Source organism: Glossina fuscipes, unplaced genomic scaffold (genome assembly GCF_014805625.2).
Source record: "Glossina fuscipes isolate IAEA_lab_2018 unplaced genomic scaffold, Yale_Gfus_2 2, whole genome shotgun sequence".
In the NCBI taxonomy this organism is placed as follows: domain Eukaryota; kingdom Metazoa; phylum Arthropoda; class Insecta; order Diptera; family Glossinidae; genus Glossina; species Glossina fuscipes.
Genome location: NW_023998416.1, coordinates 25755933 through 25773325, shown reverse-complemented (window position 1 = coordinate 25773325; position 17393 = coordinate 25755933). Strand labels below are relative to the sequence as shown.

At 31.2% G+C, this 17393-nt stretch overlaps 2 protein-coding genes across 4 annotated transcripts; one reads left to right on the top strand and one right to left on the bottom strand.

Annotated features, from left to right (window-relative positions):
* The first annotated feature begins 4835 nt into the window (after positions 1 to 4835).
* LOC119633751 (diphthine methyl ester synthase-like) lies at positions 4836 to 10177 on the top strand. Of its 2 annotated transcripts, XM_038027461.1 has the most exons (2): positions 4836 to 5913; positions 10057 to 10177. In XM_038027461.1, exons 1-2 carry the CDS (start codon positions 5114 to 5116, stop codon positions 10082 to 10084), a joined length of 828 nt encoding a protein of 275 aa, XP_037883389.1. In that variant the 5' UTR covers positions 4836 to 5113; the 3' UTR covers positions 10085 to 10177. The 2 variants fall into 2 exon arrangements, with proteins under 2 accessions (XP_037883389.1, XP_037883388.1); XM_038027460.1 differs by lacking the exon at positions 10057 to 10177 and having other exon boundaries at positions 4837 to 6215.
* Positions 10178 to 10208: 31 nt separating this feature from the next.
* LOC119633749 (coiled-coil domain-containing protein 28B) lies at positions 10209 to 14682 on the bottom strand. Of its 2 annotated transcripts, none has more exons than XM_038027459.1 (4): positions 14455 to 14682; positions 14170 to 14371; positions 10691 to 10771; positions 10209 to 10621 (listed from the first exon to the last, which is right to left on the bottom strand). In XM_038027459.1, the coding sequence occupies exons 1-4, from the start codon at positions 14584 to 14586 to the stop codon at positions 10401 to 10403; spliced, it is 636 nt and encodes a 211-aa protein (XP_037883387.1). In that variant the 5' UTR covers positions 14587 to 14682; the 3' UTR covers positions 10209 to 10400. The 2 variants fall into 2 exon arrangements, with proteins under 2 accessions (XP_037883387.1, XP_037883386.1); XM_038027458.1 differs by having other exon boundaries at positions 10390 to 10621; positions 10691 to 11212.
* Between the last annotated feature and the right edge of the window lie 2711 nt (positions 14683 to 17393).

The window sequence follows — 17393 nt, the reverse complement described above, 5'->3', positions numbered from 1 at the left end:
AAATAACTCTCTCTCTCTCTCTCTCTCTCTCTCTCTCTCTCTCTCTCTCTGTCTCTCTCTATTTTCAATGCTTCTTTCTCTCTTTTGCCGTTTTATGTTAAATATCTTACGTGCACATAAACGAAAAGAAGCGTACATACCGTGTGTACATATTTATAGGAAATTTTCATTTTTCAATCATTTTCTTCTTTTCATGTTTTATTATATATAGAAAAAAAAAAAAAAAAAACAAGATTTTTAATGCATATATATAATTGAATACAAATATTATGTGAAAAATTTAAATGAAAAAAAGAAGAAAGAAAATTTAATTAAACGAAGAGATTTTTATAAAAAACTGAAACTCCTCTATCTGCATACACTACTACTATTATTACTACCAATACTTGTAAAAAAAAAAATGAAGGGAAAAACCTTAAACACATTATTTGCTCGATAACTTTTTTCACTATTTCTCCTTTAAAATATTTGTTAAAATGTAAGTAAATCTATAAACCGAGATATATATAAATATATATAACAGGTATATACGCATATATACAACATTAATGTATACATGTATGTATGAGAAAGAAATTTGTATTTAACAGAAAAATGAAGCGTCCTTGTCCTTAAAGAGATATTTTAACATATAATAATAATAATAATCATAACAACAACAACTATAAATTTGATGTTAAACAATGACTTGTGTTTATATATATATATCTATCTATATATATATATATATATATAGATACACATGTACATGCGTACATTTATGATAGATAAAAACAGAAACAGAAAAAAAGTGTTATTTAAAATCTAAAGAAAATTTGTATAAAAATCACGTAGTAACTAACTAAACTCTTTGAATTTAAATTCATAAAAAAAAAAATAATTCATCGAAAGAATTTTTTTTTGTTCATATTATTATGATCATGATGTTTAACGATTGTCAAGAATTTTATTTTGTTAATATTTATTACACATACACGTACCGGTGTATTTCTCATATATATATATAAAAAAGCTATTTACAAAACTTATATATATGTATATATATATATACATATATATATATATATATATGCGTATACTGATTTATCATACATATATACATCGTTATTACACATTAAATACATATACACATATACATACATATTATACATCATATATATATATATATGTATATATATATACACTATATATATATATGTATACTCTCCATTTTGTTTTACTTTAAAAAAAAAGAGAAAAAAACGCAATTTAAAAATGAATAAAATAAACTAAAAAAAAAAACAATGATTTGATCATCAGACTTATGTGCATTATTTAGGCTGGTATGCGGTGTAAACACAATTTGCAAGTAATTATGAACTATGTTATAATTAAAAGTAATTAAAAGAAATAATATATAAATTTAAGAGAACTATATAAAAAAATAAACAGTTATTTATAACTACGTATATACATATACATAATTGTACTATATATATATATACATATATATATATATATATATATATATATATATATATATATATATATGATATGTATATGCATATATTCGTTATAATTAAAACTACATATACATATATATATATATAATAATTGCATATAAAGATGAAGTATATATATAATTATTATATATGTATACAGCTATATATACCACTATATAAATGCAAATATGAATAATACAAGAATTTTACAAGAAAAAAAATGTTTAAGAAATTGGAAATGAAATAACTTTATTTAAAAATGAAAAAGCAAACAAAAAAATAAGAAGAGAACAACCGCAATTTGTTTATCATTACTCTTGTATGCTTATTATTATTACAATTATGATTCTTACTATTATGCAATTAATTACTTACATAAATACACATAGACACACACACGTACACTCCAATGCACATCCTTTACTATCTATTATAAGCATTTACAGATACATCTACACACTCACACGCACCCACACACACACATCCATATATATATATATTTATATATACAAATATATATATATATATACGTACATACTTGCTTACATACATACACACAGACATAAAAACACACGTAAATACGTACATATATTAATTAATTTGATCATAGCATTGAACGTCATTGAAATTTTGTGTGAAAGAAGCAAGAGAAACAAAAACAAAAACTATTAAAACAAGTAAAAAATAAAAAAGATTTTTTTCAATTATTACATAAATATACTTACACATACATATAAAAATGGCAGAACCCACTGCAGACATTCATTACAATACACATTATGAGTATATAAACACACACGTAAACAAAAAAATAAATAAATAAAAAGAAACCGAACTTATATACATATATATAAATATATATATATAAATAAATATATATGTGTATATATATATATATATATATATATATATATGTAAACATATATATATATATTAATCTGTATATATATATATATATATATATATATATATATGTATATATTTATATATATCTTTATATATAAATAAGTAAATATACTTACGTACATATGATAAATCTATAAAATAATTACATTATAAATAAAATAAATATATTAAAACAACAAAAAAGAAAAACCCATCAATGTTTTAATGAAGCCGCCGTTAAAGCAATAATAGGAAATAGAAAAGGAAAAGAAGAAAATTATTATCAATTCAAAGCGAATCATTAATGTGTCACATCTCAAGTTGATGCTGAAAAATAGCAAAATACTTTGCTCATTTTGGGCAAGCCAGTTAGCCGATCTCTTACACTGGCCTATTAAATGTACAGTTTTAGATGAGACATATTTACATTTAAGCTTCTCAATCTCTGCAATTGCGCAATACTTCATCCACGTATTTTTAATTCATTGCGGGATTACAATTTTTAATAGTTTTTCTCGTAGCTTACGCAACAAAATTCCATCAAGTAGAGCAAAAAGGAAGACGTACTCATCTTGGGCGTTGAAAAAGTAAAAATATTAATTTCGATATCAAGCGTATGTAGCGAAGAGAATCGGTTTTTAGTATTCCAAGGCGCTGGAAAATATTGAAAAGTCTAACGTCCACAAAGGCTTCATGAACGTAGCATCACATGCCTAGGGAAAATGCTTCTATATGCCCTTGTAAGTATGCACTAAAACTTGGGCTTTTGTGGCTTGGGCGTAATTGTGGTTTAACATCATTTTGGGTGAGTCGATCTGTGCGTTTTGTGTAAACGGCAAGCAATACAAATTTTTACAATTTAAAGGCAAGATCGGACGCTTTGGATGGGAACTCTACATTACTTGAATTTTTACAATTTTTCCTTACTACTTTGGTTGACAATGAATGCTGGGGAGAGTCCAAACATTGTAATCACCAACGAAAATATCGGTCAAGTTCACTAAATGCCGACGTACCATTGTCAAATTAATTACGTAGAGATAGCAGTCTTTGCTTCATATCGAATCAAGGTTAATTCATTAGAACGTTAACTGCTGGTTTGCTCACAAGCGATCAAAAACACATGAATTGAAGTTTGCGGTGCCGCCTCATTCGCCATATTCTCCAGATCTAATCTTCAATGATTGTTAATTGCATGCAAATCCTTAAAGATAATCCAAGTAAAAAGATTTGAATCAAATGATGATAATCAGATGGAATCTGACGAATATTTCAAAGGTGTTGGCCAATCGTCCTATAAATAAATTAAAACACTGTTGCCACGGTTCACAATTAAATATCCTTCACCTCTTTGCTTAATATAGTTTAAACAGAAGTGGTTAAAAAAATGATCCGATTAGAGCCATTTTCAATAGCGTTCGTTTTTGAGTCACAACATATCGCTGTACCGTATTTCATCAAAGTATTTTAAAAAATGTCGGTCTGTAAGTTGAACACAAATAAATAAGCCGGACAGATAGACAAACTAATGAAATAGATCTACCTTTTATTAAACCGTACAATTTAGAAGGTGATCCAGAATTTATTATACCCATCAATTCGGATACAGCAAAAGGTCAGCCTATTTCAAGCTTGTCTGGATGTTACATACAACCCATTATACCCATCGATTCGGATACAGCAAAAGACCAGTCTATTTCAAGCCTTTGTGGATGTTACTAACAACTGCACAAACTCGGATCACAAGTGGCGTAGGAAATAAAAGGGTACTACTTTGATAAAACGAAGTTTGTCTTTCCAAAAAAGCATTTGTTTTTTGTTTGGGCCGGAAAGTTTTCAGCAAACCTTACTCCATCTTTGTTGAATATAATGCAAGTTCAATGACATCCAAAAATTTTAACTTCTTTCTTTCTTTAGTGATCCAACAATTTCAATTTCTATTAATTTTTCGAGTGTTGCAAGCATTACAAAAAATGAGTATTGCTCCCCATCCTCTAGTAATGTGTATAATAAGAAAGTTTCGTATAACAACGTTTCGAATACAGCACGGTATGAATTAACAGTGTTAAACGGTGGACACCTGTACACTCACTTGTGCTATAATCGTACTGTTAGTCACTGCTACTCTCTTCATCGATATTGTCGTTCACCATCTACACTCACTAGTGGTATAATCGTACTGTTAATCACAGCAACTCTCTTTATTGACATTTTACCATTACTTTCCACACAATAATAATATTCTCTTGCTCTTGCATGCTCATGTGTGAACTGAAAAATGAAAACAATCGCAATCTCTTTTAAAAAAATTTCTCTTCTCCTTGTAATGAGTTGATCACTCATCATTTTCTTATTACTTTCAATCCGTTTTCTAATACCTAGGCATTGCAATAAGAAGTAAACGGTTTTTTTTACTCTCTCTGCTCCGTTAAATTTGCTAAGGTCAACGGACAGACATGTCACTTGCAATTTTCTTTGTTCAAAAGGTGCAGAATATTTCTTTTCGACAGAGTTTAGGATCATATACGTAATAAAAAGTACAAAATAAGTCTTGAAATTAAAAAAAAAAAAAAAAAAAACCAAAGCAAAAATAATAAAAGTAATTTCCTTGTGAAGTAAGTGGGAAAAGTCGAAAAGACAAATAAGCGAATATTTTCATTCACCATAAAAACGGATCTAATTAATTAAGAAAAGGCCAATAGATAACGCATTACTCATTGGAATTTATTAACTGTGCTTTTGTCGAAATGTTTTACTTGATTGGTTTGGGTTTAGTAGATCCAATGGATATTACAGTGAAAGGACTTGAAATTGTCAAACGGTGTAGTCGCGTTTACTTGGAATCTTATACGTCCATCTTGGGTTGTCATAAAGAAGAATTGGAAACATATTATGGTCGTCCTTTGCTGTTAGCTGATCGTGATCTCGTTGAAGAGAAAACCGATGAAATTCTAACGGGAGCAAGTGAAGACGACGTAGCACTTTTGATTGTAGGCGATCCATTTGGAGCAACGACACATATTGATCTCGTTCTACGAGCTAGAGACAAGAAGATACCCTATAAAGTTATACATAATGCTTCCATACTTACGGCTGTCGGTTGTTGCGGTCTCGAGTTATACAAATTTGGTGAAATTGTAACTATCCCGTATTGGGATGAGACATGGAAACCAGAAAGTTTTTATGATAAAATCAAATTTAATCGTCTCCATAACATGCACACATTATGTTTGCTTGATATTAAAGTCGTGGAGCCTGCCGGCGAGCCCCGAGTAAGAGGACGAAGGCAAATCATGCGTTTTATGACAGTTGCGGACGCTGCTCAACAGCTATTAAGTATCGTTGATCGAAAGAACGTTCTAGAGCACAACACTGTACTTAGTGATTTGTCAATGTGCGTGGGTTTGGCGCGTGTAGGAAGTGAAACTCAACGCATAGTAGCAAAATCATTGCACGACATGGCATCGACAGATTTAGGTGGCCCTCTACATTGTCTTATCATACCTTCCAAGGAATTGCATCCCCTGGAAACGGACTACTTGCAAGGGTATGCAACCTTCAAACTTGATTCGTACAATTATTAAATTATGAACTGCTTCGTTAACCTTCGTAAACATATCGTATTGCTACATTATCACTTGATTTGAATTGAATTAACCTTGAAGATCTCGCTTTTTTAAATTGAATGAAGTGAAAATATTGATGGAAAAGAATTATCCGAAATTTTGTTATATACGCTTAATGAGTCATCCCTGAATATTTCATATTTGTGTTTAATTATTGTTGTATCTCATGAAAGTAAAGCAAAAGTTATTCATATTATTGGAAAAAATTCTTAAATCTATAGAAATTTTAAAATGAATTCAATTAAATTTTTGCAAAGAAAAACAGCTTTCGTTTTTAATTTGAAATTGCTTTTATACAATCCCAAGAAGTCTCCTAGAAAACATCTGTCATATGTGCAATATTAACCGCATTGGAAATGTGCACATTCCACCGTTAGAAAAGCCTTCATGTGCAAAACAAACGTTATTACCATTATAAAAGTAAGTTCGTAAAAATCTTTCATTAACATAAAAAAATTTTCTAGAATAATTTGAATAAGCAAAACAATTGCAAACGCGATTCTTAGTTAGGAGAGCAACGGCAATTATTATATTGAGAAGCCCAAGTAAAACCAACTAACAATCCTGATAGATAGCAAGGCTAAAACGCGCTTACGACGTATAGCTCTACTTTTTGAAAATTCTAAGGCTATCGCCTTAAACTATTCAAGAATTATATCCAAAGGGTTTTATGTGAGGGAATAATGTTCTTTATGCCACTCAAAGCCCTCCATTTTCGAACTGAAGTGGCGGCACACTTTTTCGGTTCGAATTTTGTCGAGTTGGAATAATTAATAACTTTAAAATGTGTTTGCACAAGTCATTCGGTTTCGTGGCTATAGTATCGTGCACGCTTGCCATAACTCGAATATAAGTCGAATATTTTAATCAAGTTCCGCTGTTTCACGCCCTTCGCTTTTAATTGCCACCCAATGGCTGCAATAGATTTTCAAATGATTTATTCAAAACAAAAAAGAACCGAAAAAATATATTTCAAAACGAAAGATTTTTTTTCAAAATTTGTTTTGAATAGTAATCACGTTAAATAAGTTAACAATTTGGGTAATTAGCAAGACAAAAACGAGATTAAAACGTAAACCACTGTGTTTCAACATTTTTTTTTTTTTGTTATTCTCACTATCGCCTTAAATGATCCCTTAAAGATGTTTTGTTATTTTAAGCGCAAAATTGCGTCTTGTCGGCAGTAGAAATCACGCGTGCCCAAATTTTTCCTGAAAAAACCTAAAAAAAAAAACTTTTTATATTTTAAAAATTGTATTTTCATATGTAAAATTTCGAATGTTAGTAAATCTTTTATTATTATAGTATAAGTGCAACCGAGAAGTTAGGGATACATTAATTTTATCGGAACGTCAGAAAGGAAGGAAACAAGGAAGCTTGAGGCATGGAATATGTGCATTGTTGTCTAGTATCAAAATTCTGAATCAATCTAAGCATATATGCGGTAAATGTTCTTCTTACACTCAGGTTACTACTCAGAATAGGTCAAATCGACCAAAGAACAACGTAAACTGAGAAAAAAAGAAAATTTAGTTTCTTTCTCATTATTTGTAAAATAAAATAGATATAAGAATGAAAATTTCTATATATATACCAAACCTCATTTCTTAAAAATTATTTAATTTTCAAACAAAACATGAAACGTTAAAAACTCAAAACTTAACTTGAAGCTTTTAAACCTTACAACTTCTAGGCTTCATTTTATTAAGAAAAGAAAAGTCTTGAAGCTTTAGTGATTTTTGCAGACTTTTAATGTATTAATCGCGATACAATTAACGACAAAATATTGCATAGCAGAAGAATGAGTGGCTTGAAGGTAACATAGTGAACTTACTGATGGAGGGAAACGGGGGGAAGACAGTTTGCGTCTTTGCAAAATTACATCCTTTCGTGAAGTGAAACTTAAATAATCGATCAAGAAAAAAGTTCATAGCTCTAATATATCGAACTTCGTATTCTATCCAAACCAATGCAAAACATTGAACACAATTTACTTACAAAGTGTAGACATGCAGCCACATCATAACACGATTTCAATTTCTCTGAGGGAATCCATCAATTTTCTTCACGATTGATCGATCTAAACTGTAAGTCTTTGAAAATATTTTTATATATTAGTTTGAGATATTGAATATTAAAGCAGATTACATTTATGCCTTTCTATCATATAGAATTTTTACTTTACTTGCTTCAATGCTGCGTATTGTTTGTAACTGCAAACATGTATTTGCCTTTCTCATGTATTAGAAAGGATTAGAAAAGATTTTCAATTCTAATAAGTTGTTTGCACTTTATCATGAGAAATGATTAAAGAATTGTTATAACAGAAAGGAGAAATCAGATGTAAGGATGCACAAGATCAAGATGCACTTATCAATCGTCTCTTTTTTTTTTTATCAATAATAGCAAATAATCGTTTTACTAGTATCTAATAACGAAAACATTGACAACCGGTTTTTAAAAAAGACAAAACAGGTAGGAAATCTGAGCCATTACATAGCATTAAATACCTAAGCCAAGGATATGCAAATCGTTATTTTTAGGAAAGTTGGGCGAAACATTGTTGGTAACATACAGAAACATGCATGAGAACTCCCGTGAAGTAGGCATGGGTTCCTGATTACTATAAGATCTCAAGTCAATTTGTCCGCGTTGCTATACCTATTGAACTATACCTATTGAAGGGCATGTTCACGGGCGCAAATATCGTGACCGAAAATGAAATCTTCTTTCCGTTACGTTCCAATCATATATATGTGTATATCTCTTATCAATTGAAAATATTGTAAATAAAATTTGCTCTGTCAACAATTATAAAAAAGTTTGGATTGAAAACAACGTTTCTTCAAAGTAACTTAGCCTTTCTTTAATATCGTAAGGGATAACATCGCTTACCGTTAATGTCTTAGTTGTTGATTTCTAATTTACCTAATGGCTCTTGGAAGTGCTGGAAAAATGTTTATATTTATTTAGAAGTTTTTTCAAATAAGGAGACGTTAGTTTAGCTTCATAGATACGACTTTTGAGCAAATGGCAGACTGAAAATTATTTAAGGGCCTTCAACGCTTTCGCCGAGAAACGAAAAGAGGGGAAAGAAGTTTTTATTGTTAGTCATAAAGCCAACTAAAGCAGAAGGTTATATGATTAGCTATCGCGCATTGGCATGCCAATCGACACAGGCTGAAGGAAGTAATGATGAAGTAAGTAATTGCAAGCGAGAAGTAGATATGGCTGCATCGTTTCCTGTTATCTCTGCTTACCAGGAAAATATATATTTCACAAAATTTCCGATAATTATTTGAACGAATTATTTAAATATAATTCGAATAAAAAAAAATGTTTTCAATCCTTCCTTCAATCACGCGCTGTACACACCTAATAAGAGACAATATTGAGCTTTGTGATATCGTGAGTTATCCTCGCCACAACAATCGTAGTTTTTTTTTGAGGGGTTTCCGAAAGCAGCGCCATAACTGCTAGATTTTCGAAACGAAAGTTTGCTGAAATTTTATTTAAATGTCTAATCCCTTTGTATGCCCTACAACACTTGTAGTAGAGAAAGTGAAAGATTTCATTATACCAATCAAAAAGAGAATCTGAATCGATCTAAACTTATCCTTGAAATAATTTGATGAAATTTGATATATCGCCCTATTTTGCCCCAAGGACGAACGCTATTGAAAAGATTTTGGCCCAATTTTCGACATCTTTCCATATAAAAACCTACTAACTATACTAAGGGAAGTGATGTAGGGCGAACCTTAGCCGAATAAAATGTTTTTTGTCGTTTACCTCGAACAGTAACATATTCAAAAAAAAAAAATCTCTTAGCTTGTTTTATAAGAGTAAAATAAATGTAATTGTTAACCTTAAACATTTTATTGAAAATTATTTATTCACTCATTTAAATAAAAAAGAAATTTGTTGTACATTGGCGTCTGTGTACAAACTTTTCTTAATTACATGTTTTTAACTAATTTTTAATTTAATTAATCATGTATGTACGTATCGAAATTCTTTTGTAATTTTTTTCTTATTTATCTTTTCTTTACTATTTACTACAGAACAACATCAAAGGTCTTTTATTTTTGAATAATATAAAAAAAAAAAAAAATGGGATGGGAAATGCCATTTAAAGTCCATATAAGAGTAAATATATGTAGAGAGCATATTAACGATAGTAACATTAAAATTAAACATAAATTATACGCAGTACAAAAAAAATAAAACCACAATATAAACACAATACAAACAAAATGAAATGCTTGTTAATAGCAAATTTCACATTCACGAAAATTTATGAAATGGAAATTGATTAAAGTTGAATTTGAAAGTTTGTCAAAGATCACAACATTAATAGCAAGCGCGTAGCAGCTGTCGGATTACTAGCGCTTGCTGTAAGCAAATCTCAGAGTCCCGTATGACTCGTTTGAAGTTGTTCAATAGAAATGGACAATTGCTCGAGACGTTGCATTAGTTGCAACATATTCTCTTGGGCTTTGGCAGCATTAAAATCATTGCCATTCTCAAGGGCATCCTCTTCGGCAGCAGCCAATTCGAAATGCAATTTGGCAAGACTTTCCTGCTGTTCACGTATCTTGGTCATCTGTTCCATAGTGCAGCCCGAGCCTGCATTAAATAAGAGTATAATAATATTTTAAATGAAAACATAATTAAAATGCTTGCACTTATGCTTACCGAAAGCCTTTAATTTGCCTGAATGAAAATCATCTAATAGACCCAAAAGAGCACGTTCCATGTGTTTAACATCCGGCACTTCTGAGACGAAAGAATGATGTTTAATCGGACGTTGATCAAATTTATCGCTACTAAGGCTGCTGGTGTTCAATGACGATATCAGACCTGGATAGCCGGCACTCACACTCACCGTCGTTGCGTTGAGTTTACGGCGATTCGTTAATGTTGTATTCTCGTTTACCAAATATTGACTCTGACTACGAATCTGTTGATATTGTTGCGGATGCTGATGCTGATGATTGCTGCCACTGTTATTTTGGCTTAAATGATTTCCGCTATTATTGCTAAAATTGCTGTCCGTTGCTAACGATGATGAGCGGTTGAGGCTATTTGTTGCAGTACTTTTCGTTACGGTGGTTACTTGGACGTTTTGTGTTTTGTGCGCATTTATGACACAATTGTCTTCATCACTTGGACTCTCATTACTTAATTGTGTTATTGTATTTATGCTGTCCTCGTTGTCTTTATGCAAACGCACATCATAATCAACGGTAGCAAGAACAGCAACAGCAACAGTGTTATCAGCATTAACATTAGCATCAACATCGTCAGTAGTCATAGCGGCACATATTAATTGCGACAATGACGGTGACGATGATAAAGGTCGTTGATTTAATTGTGGCAGTTGAGTATTTGTGGTAGTGGCGGTGATTTTATTTTTTTTTTTTTTTTTGTATATTTGTTTTTTTGTTTTTTTTTTTGTTTGTTTGTGAAAATGTTGGCGTTTGATATTTTACAGATGATATATTATTTTGTATAACAAATGAAAAAAAAAAGTTAATGATAAAAAATAAAATAATATAAATTTAAATTATTTAACTAAAAGACAGAAGAATTTGAAAAAATAGCAATTTAATTGAAAGATAGATAACTAAACTCTAAATGAACAGAAAACAAAGCAATGTTAAGCGATTTATTTTAGAATCCTTTTTTTTTTTTTTTTTAATTAATTTTCTTATTTTCTCTTTAAGCTCCCGTGTGTTATACGGCGCCAATGTTAACTTTGATTGGCTTCGCTTAGTCATCGCATTTTAGTTTGCCTTTGAAAAATTGCGACCTACTTAGCAGACGGCTACGTGTGCACAATAAACTTTCGATCGGAGATAATTCGTACGCAAGGACTAGCATGATAGATGTAACTACTACTTATGGTACAATTTTTTCGCTTCTCTTCGCAAATTTCAAAGAAAAAAGATTATTTCTTAACCTAATTTATTCAAACTAAGTTTCTTATGATGCAGTACTTTTCGCTTCAAGAAATGCTGTAAGAAAAGTGGAATTCTTCCGTCTTTTTATGTCGTTTTAGTAATATATCAATATCAATATTACTTGTAGGGCACATGTCAAGCATATTAGATTAAGTTTGGTAAGTGCGAAAGAAGCTGTTTGAAATTCGACTAAAACTACATACATGCTCATAGCGTTATTATTCATGGCTTTTAAAAGACATTGCGGTTGAATGATTCATAAAATCTACAACTAGTGGGTGAGTCTGTTATTTTTAGAATGTAATGTATGCTGGACATGAAATCAACAAGTTTTAGTTGTATTAGTGACAAGTAATACTTAGTTCTCTAGAAAGAGAAGGTCATCACATAAGTCAAAAGTTCTTCGCTTCTTCCATTATGCAAAATAATGTCATTTATCGGTACACTGGCATTGCAAAGGTAACATTGAAAGTAAATAGACGACGATGTTGCTGTGTTGCGACGAATTAATAGACGCGAAATATGAGAGAAATATGAGACGTTACCACGTACGACGACATGTATATGAGACGTTTACCATAACTTTCCGCCAGAGTTATTCGTTTAGCGTGATTGGTTTAAAGAAATATAATTGAGCAAGATTTGATAAGTCTTCAAAGATCTTTTTAAATGCAGTTTTGATTTTTTTTTTTTTTTTAACTTTCGGTTGTGGCGACAAATATGAAGCCTGGTGTAGACTTTTGCTCAGGAGTGTTTCGCTCTCGACTCCGTCAATTTGAACAATATAAGCATCAAATTAAATGAAATACCTTAAGAGAGTTCATAACAGCTGAAACTGTCCTTTACAAATTTCAGCACAAATTTTCAATGCTACTGTTTTCGAGCTCATCAACATTTTTTTCAATTGGTCATGTTAACCAGAATGAGATAGGAATTTAGAATTCGATGACCCCCTGGAATAGTTCGTATTACTTATATATTAGCGTTCTCAATGAAATGTCAATATTGTCAATCTTTCCTTTTCTATTCAACCATGAAATCGGTTGAAAACAAGAACTTAACAAGACAGTAACACAGAAAGAACTTGAAAAGAAATCTTTTCTTTTTTTTTAGCTCTCATCTAAAGCTAAAAACGAAAACCGTTCCAGAACACTACTAACTATTAATTGCTTTCGCCGACATGGTAAATGAAATGGCGGTTTCAATCAACTAAAGGCACAAAGCTGTCCAAGGAAACTAAAAATAATTGTACTAACTTTGCACAGCAATACAAATGGAAAAAAAGTCGTTTATGAACAATCTGATAAGTGCCTATTAAGCGAGAACTTACTTGGCAAACAGCAATATAAAATATAAAATAGCTTTACAAGTATTTGGATAATGTACGTAAATTGAAAATTTGCAAAGAACAGCCTTCGGTTTAGAATGAATTCTTCTTACGAGCGCTTTTGCTAAGAAGCGTTACTAAAAATTATATTTTCAATTCAATTACTTAGAAGAATGATAAGGGAAAACATTGAAAAAGCCACTTATTTTAGAGATATAGTTGATTTGAAATTCGATATAAATCTCTCCTAGAAATAGCGAAGTCCAACTACTAATAAAATCTTGTTGAATTTTCATGTATTTACTCGAGCTGATGAATATTCACCAAGTAGCTGGATTGAAATAAGACTTTCTTCCTTATTTGTAATTTTTCTTTCCATGAAAATTTATAGATCTTATATAGGATCAATATTTTTTAAAACAGACAGGTTTGATTTACTATTCTCTACTAAATTTTTACTTAAAGAGGAAATAACTAAATAACATAAAAGATCTAATTAGATACGATTGTCGAAATTAATATAAAAAACTGGATGTAGTTTAAAGAAACAAAACATATGTCTTTTGTGAATCTAAGAATGAATGAAATGAGAATAGAATTTAAAACAAAATGCGTCTAACAAAAGTGCATAAGAAAAGAAACAAGAGCAAAAAATGCAAAAAGCCAATGATAAAAATGGATGTTTTTTTTTTTTTAATGAACTTTGAGGTAACATTGAACACCAGACACGCCCTCAGCGACTGCAATTAAACCGAAAAAAGAAAACAAAGAACGCGAACAAAGCACCAACACCAAAAAACTCTCTTCACAGAAATGAAAGTCTACATGATGTTTAGGTGTACATTGACTTCTCAATAAAAGGCAAAAAAAAAGAAGAAAAATACCTTTAAGTAATTTTCTAGGACGTGATTTGAACTCAAAACGTTCATCGGCAGTACCATGCAAATGTGGACGTTGTCGTCGTTCATTAACATACGTAACTTTAGCAGAGGTTTGCCCAACCTTGTCAGAAGTGATTGTTCTCTCTATGGAACACGAAGCCGAATTACGACTGCGTGTAGTATCGCCACTTGAAATGCTTTTAATCTGCCAAAAAAAAATAAAGAAAAAAAAAAACCAATACAAATTATTCCCTTTACCATTATTAGGGCAAAGTTCAATTAGCTTACACTGATTTTGGGTACTACAGCAACTGGTGATGCGGGAGTCTGTACGGACTTAGGTGCACTAATGGTTACATCTTCCTCTGTTTCCACATCTACCAACTTTTGGCGTTCAACTACTTCATCGTTTTGTTCCATTTGAGATTTAACAATTGCTTAGGTTGTTTTTTTTTTTTTTGTGTTTTTAAAATTGCGTCGAGACAAAAGTTACAGTTTTTTTTAATTCTCTTTATTTATATCTTCTTACAAATTCACTTCATTTTCTTTCAATCAGCAAAGAAAATTTGTATACTACTAGACGGATATCGGTTTTCAAAATAATGTTTTTCATAATTTTTTGTTTATTAACTCCTGTAACAAAATTCTAAAACTTTAACGTCAAACAAACAAAAAAATATCACATAAAAAATCCATATATATATGTATATATTTACATTTTGACATTTGTATACACGAGAAAGAGTTGCCAAAGTATTCAAATGCAGCAAACTTTTATACAAGAGTAACGAGAAAACACAACGAAGATTGAAAAATGTTATCGTAAGTAAGCTTACGTGTGCTAGGAACACAATTTGATGAAATTGAAATTTTATATATAAAGTACGATTCTGTAAAGTGTAGTTTCTTTTCTTCTTTTCTTCTTGTTCTTCAAGGCAGAAGATCAACATCGTATAATTCACTGTGTTGAGAGTATGATTCGTTTTTGTACCCTGCAAAACTTGTGGAACAGACTGTTTTAAGTTAATGCAGTCGTATGTAACACGCAGAAGGGCTCAAGGTATTATACTGATGTCTGTCCATATCGCAGCAAAATTATCATAAGAAGACGGATTATTCTAAAACGAAAAATTCATAAAAGAGAAAGCGTAACTTAAAATATAACAGAGACACTTTTCATATATAATTACCTTCTTAAGATCGTTTTGGTTCATCTCATTGAACCGCGGGAAAATTTTCGGATCCTCATCCTGATTTGTTGTAACAGTCACGCTCAAATCCTACGAAATAATTTTGATTTTAGGAGAATTCTGTCGCATGCGATTTAAAATAAAATATATAAAATAAAAATCTCTTTTCCTCTTAAAAACTAAAGAATTTACCTGTTTGTCGGCGTTCGATGAGAACGGGAAGTTAATAGGCGTTTGATAAGAATACGCATTTATTTTGGAAAGTGTACTTTCAGTAGAGAACATTTCGTTTGACTGCTGGCATATATAGTAAATGCATTTATTCAAAATTGGAAAAACGTAAACATTATATATGTTTACCTATGGTATAGATGCTACATATTTAGTGATGTTCACCGACGATGCTGATTTCATCTTTTCAACAGAAGCTTTGTGCATCGCATCTAACATGTGGTTATCGCGTTTGTTACGAACGTACAAGTCCTCGACTTTACGTTTAACAAAGTTACAAATTACCGATTCCGTCTTTGGTATTTTGCAGTAGTTAGCTATGTTTCCTCTTGTGATATTAGTCCTCATTGTTAATTGGTCGGAATTAGATAAAAAACATTGAACATAAATAGTCTTAGCCACACCATGCTGAGCTGATAATAAGTGCTCGCGGGCATTAAAAACTTGACCCTTGTGGTTTACTATTATCAAATTGCCCCAACGTCGACCGTCTTTTGATTGGAATTTCTCAACCCTTGAGTCCAATTATTTTTTTTAATCACGAATCAGAATTGCGGTGCACGCGAAAGTTAATTTAAGAATATTAAGCAGCTACCAGCCATTTCAAATCTTTTCGTTTTCCGTTCTTTCACGTAATAAATGATGTTCATTGTCTTTATATAAGAATCTTTTGCAACACTGAATATATAAAGAGTGATATAAAATTTTCTCGAATTGACAAGAACAACATAAACTAGTCCTACTACGCTCTGTGCATCTCTGCGCTTATATTATGAAACATAACCTGATGGTACCGTTATCAGGATATGCATTTTTTTAAATTGTGTGAGAACCCTAACCCTTTTAAAAATACAAGCTTTAAGTAGGTTATCACTGTTTTTAGAAATTAATCTCACTGCTAGAAGAAAGTATAGAAGTACAACTAATATGAATATGGCTAAATACATTGAATCCATGGAACAGATTACAGCTTTTTTTCATTTCCACGCAACTTCAACGGATTATTTTGCAAATCCACGGAACTGATCACAGCTGTTTTTCATTTTTATGCAACTTCAACTGCTGGGTCCGTGCATTTGTTCACATTGATGATCTATTTTGAAAATTGGCGCAATTCGGAGGGACCTTTAAATTTACCTTCTATTAGTCTATACGAATACTATACAAGTTCTGTGAGATTTTATTGCTTTGGATTACAAGTTAATGTGCATTGATTCATTTTTAGATGATAACGATTTACCTTCCAGGTTGTTAACGGCGCTATTTTGCTTATTAGGGTGGACGATCCCTTCGTAATTAAACCCAAGCAACAAACGCAGCATGTTAATCCCTGAAACTAACCTTGAAATCTAGTGTCCTCCTCATTGTGAAAGAGTATTCGAATCTCGCAGCTGATACGTATATATTGCAAATGATGTACGACTTTGATCACAATAGTGCAAATCAAATGAAAAATTTTTGAAATTACCTACGCACCTGTGTACCTTCTTTTTAAGCTTTAACAGGTCGACAGAAATTAAGCGTACATATTCATCCTCGAAGCTTCGTCCCACATATGCGTGCAGCAAATGCATTGTAACAATCGTAAAAAGTCTTTACCAATATCTACGATCTATGAGGTTTTTTCTTTTTTTTTTTTAAATAGCGCACAAAAAAACAGAAATCAATTAAGCTGGCTTAATTGATAACTCAATCAAGCAATTATCACACTATTCCTTCGGTCACTCAAGAAAATTAATAATGCCTGTTTCTTGAGGTTGTTCATAAGTAGTTTTGATGGCTGGACGACCTGTTTCCACTCTACGC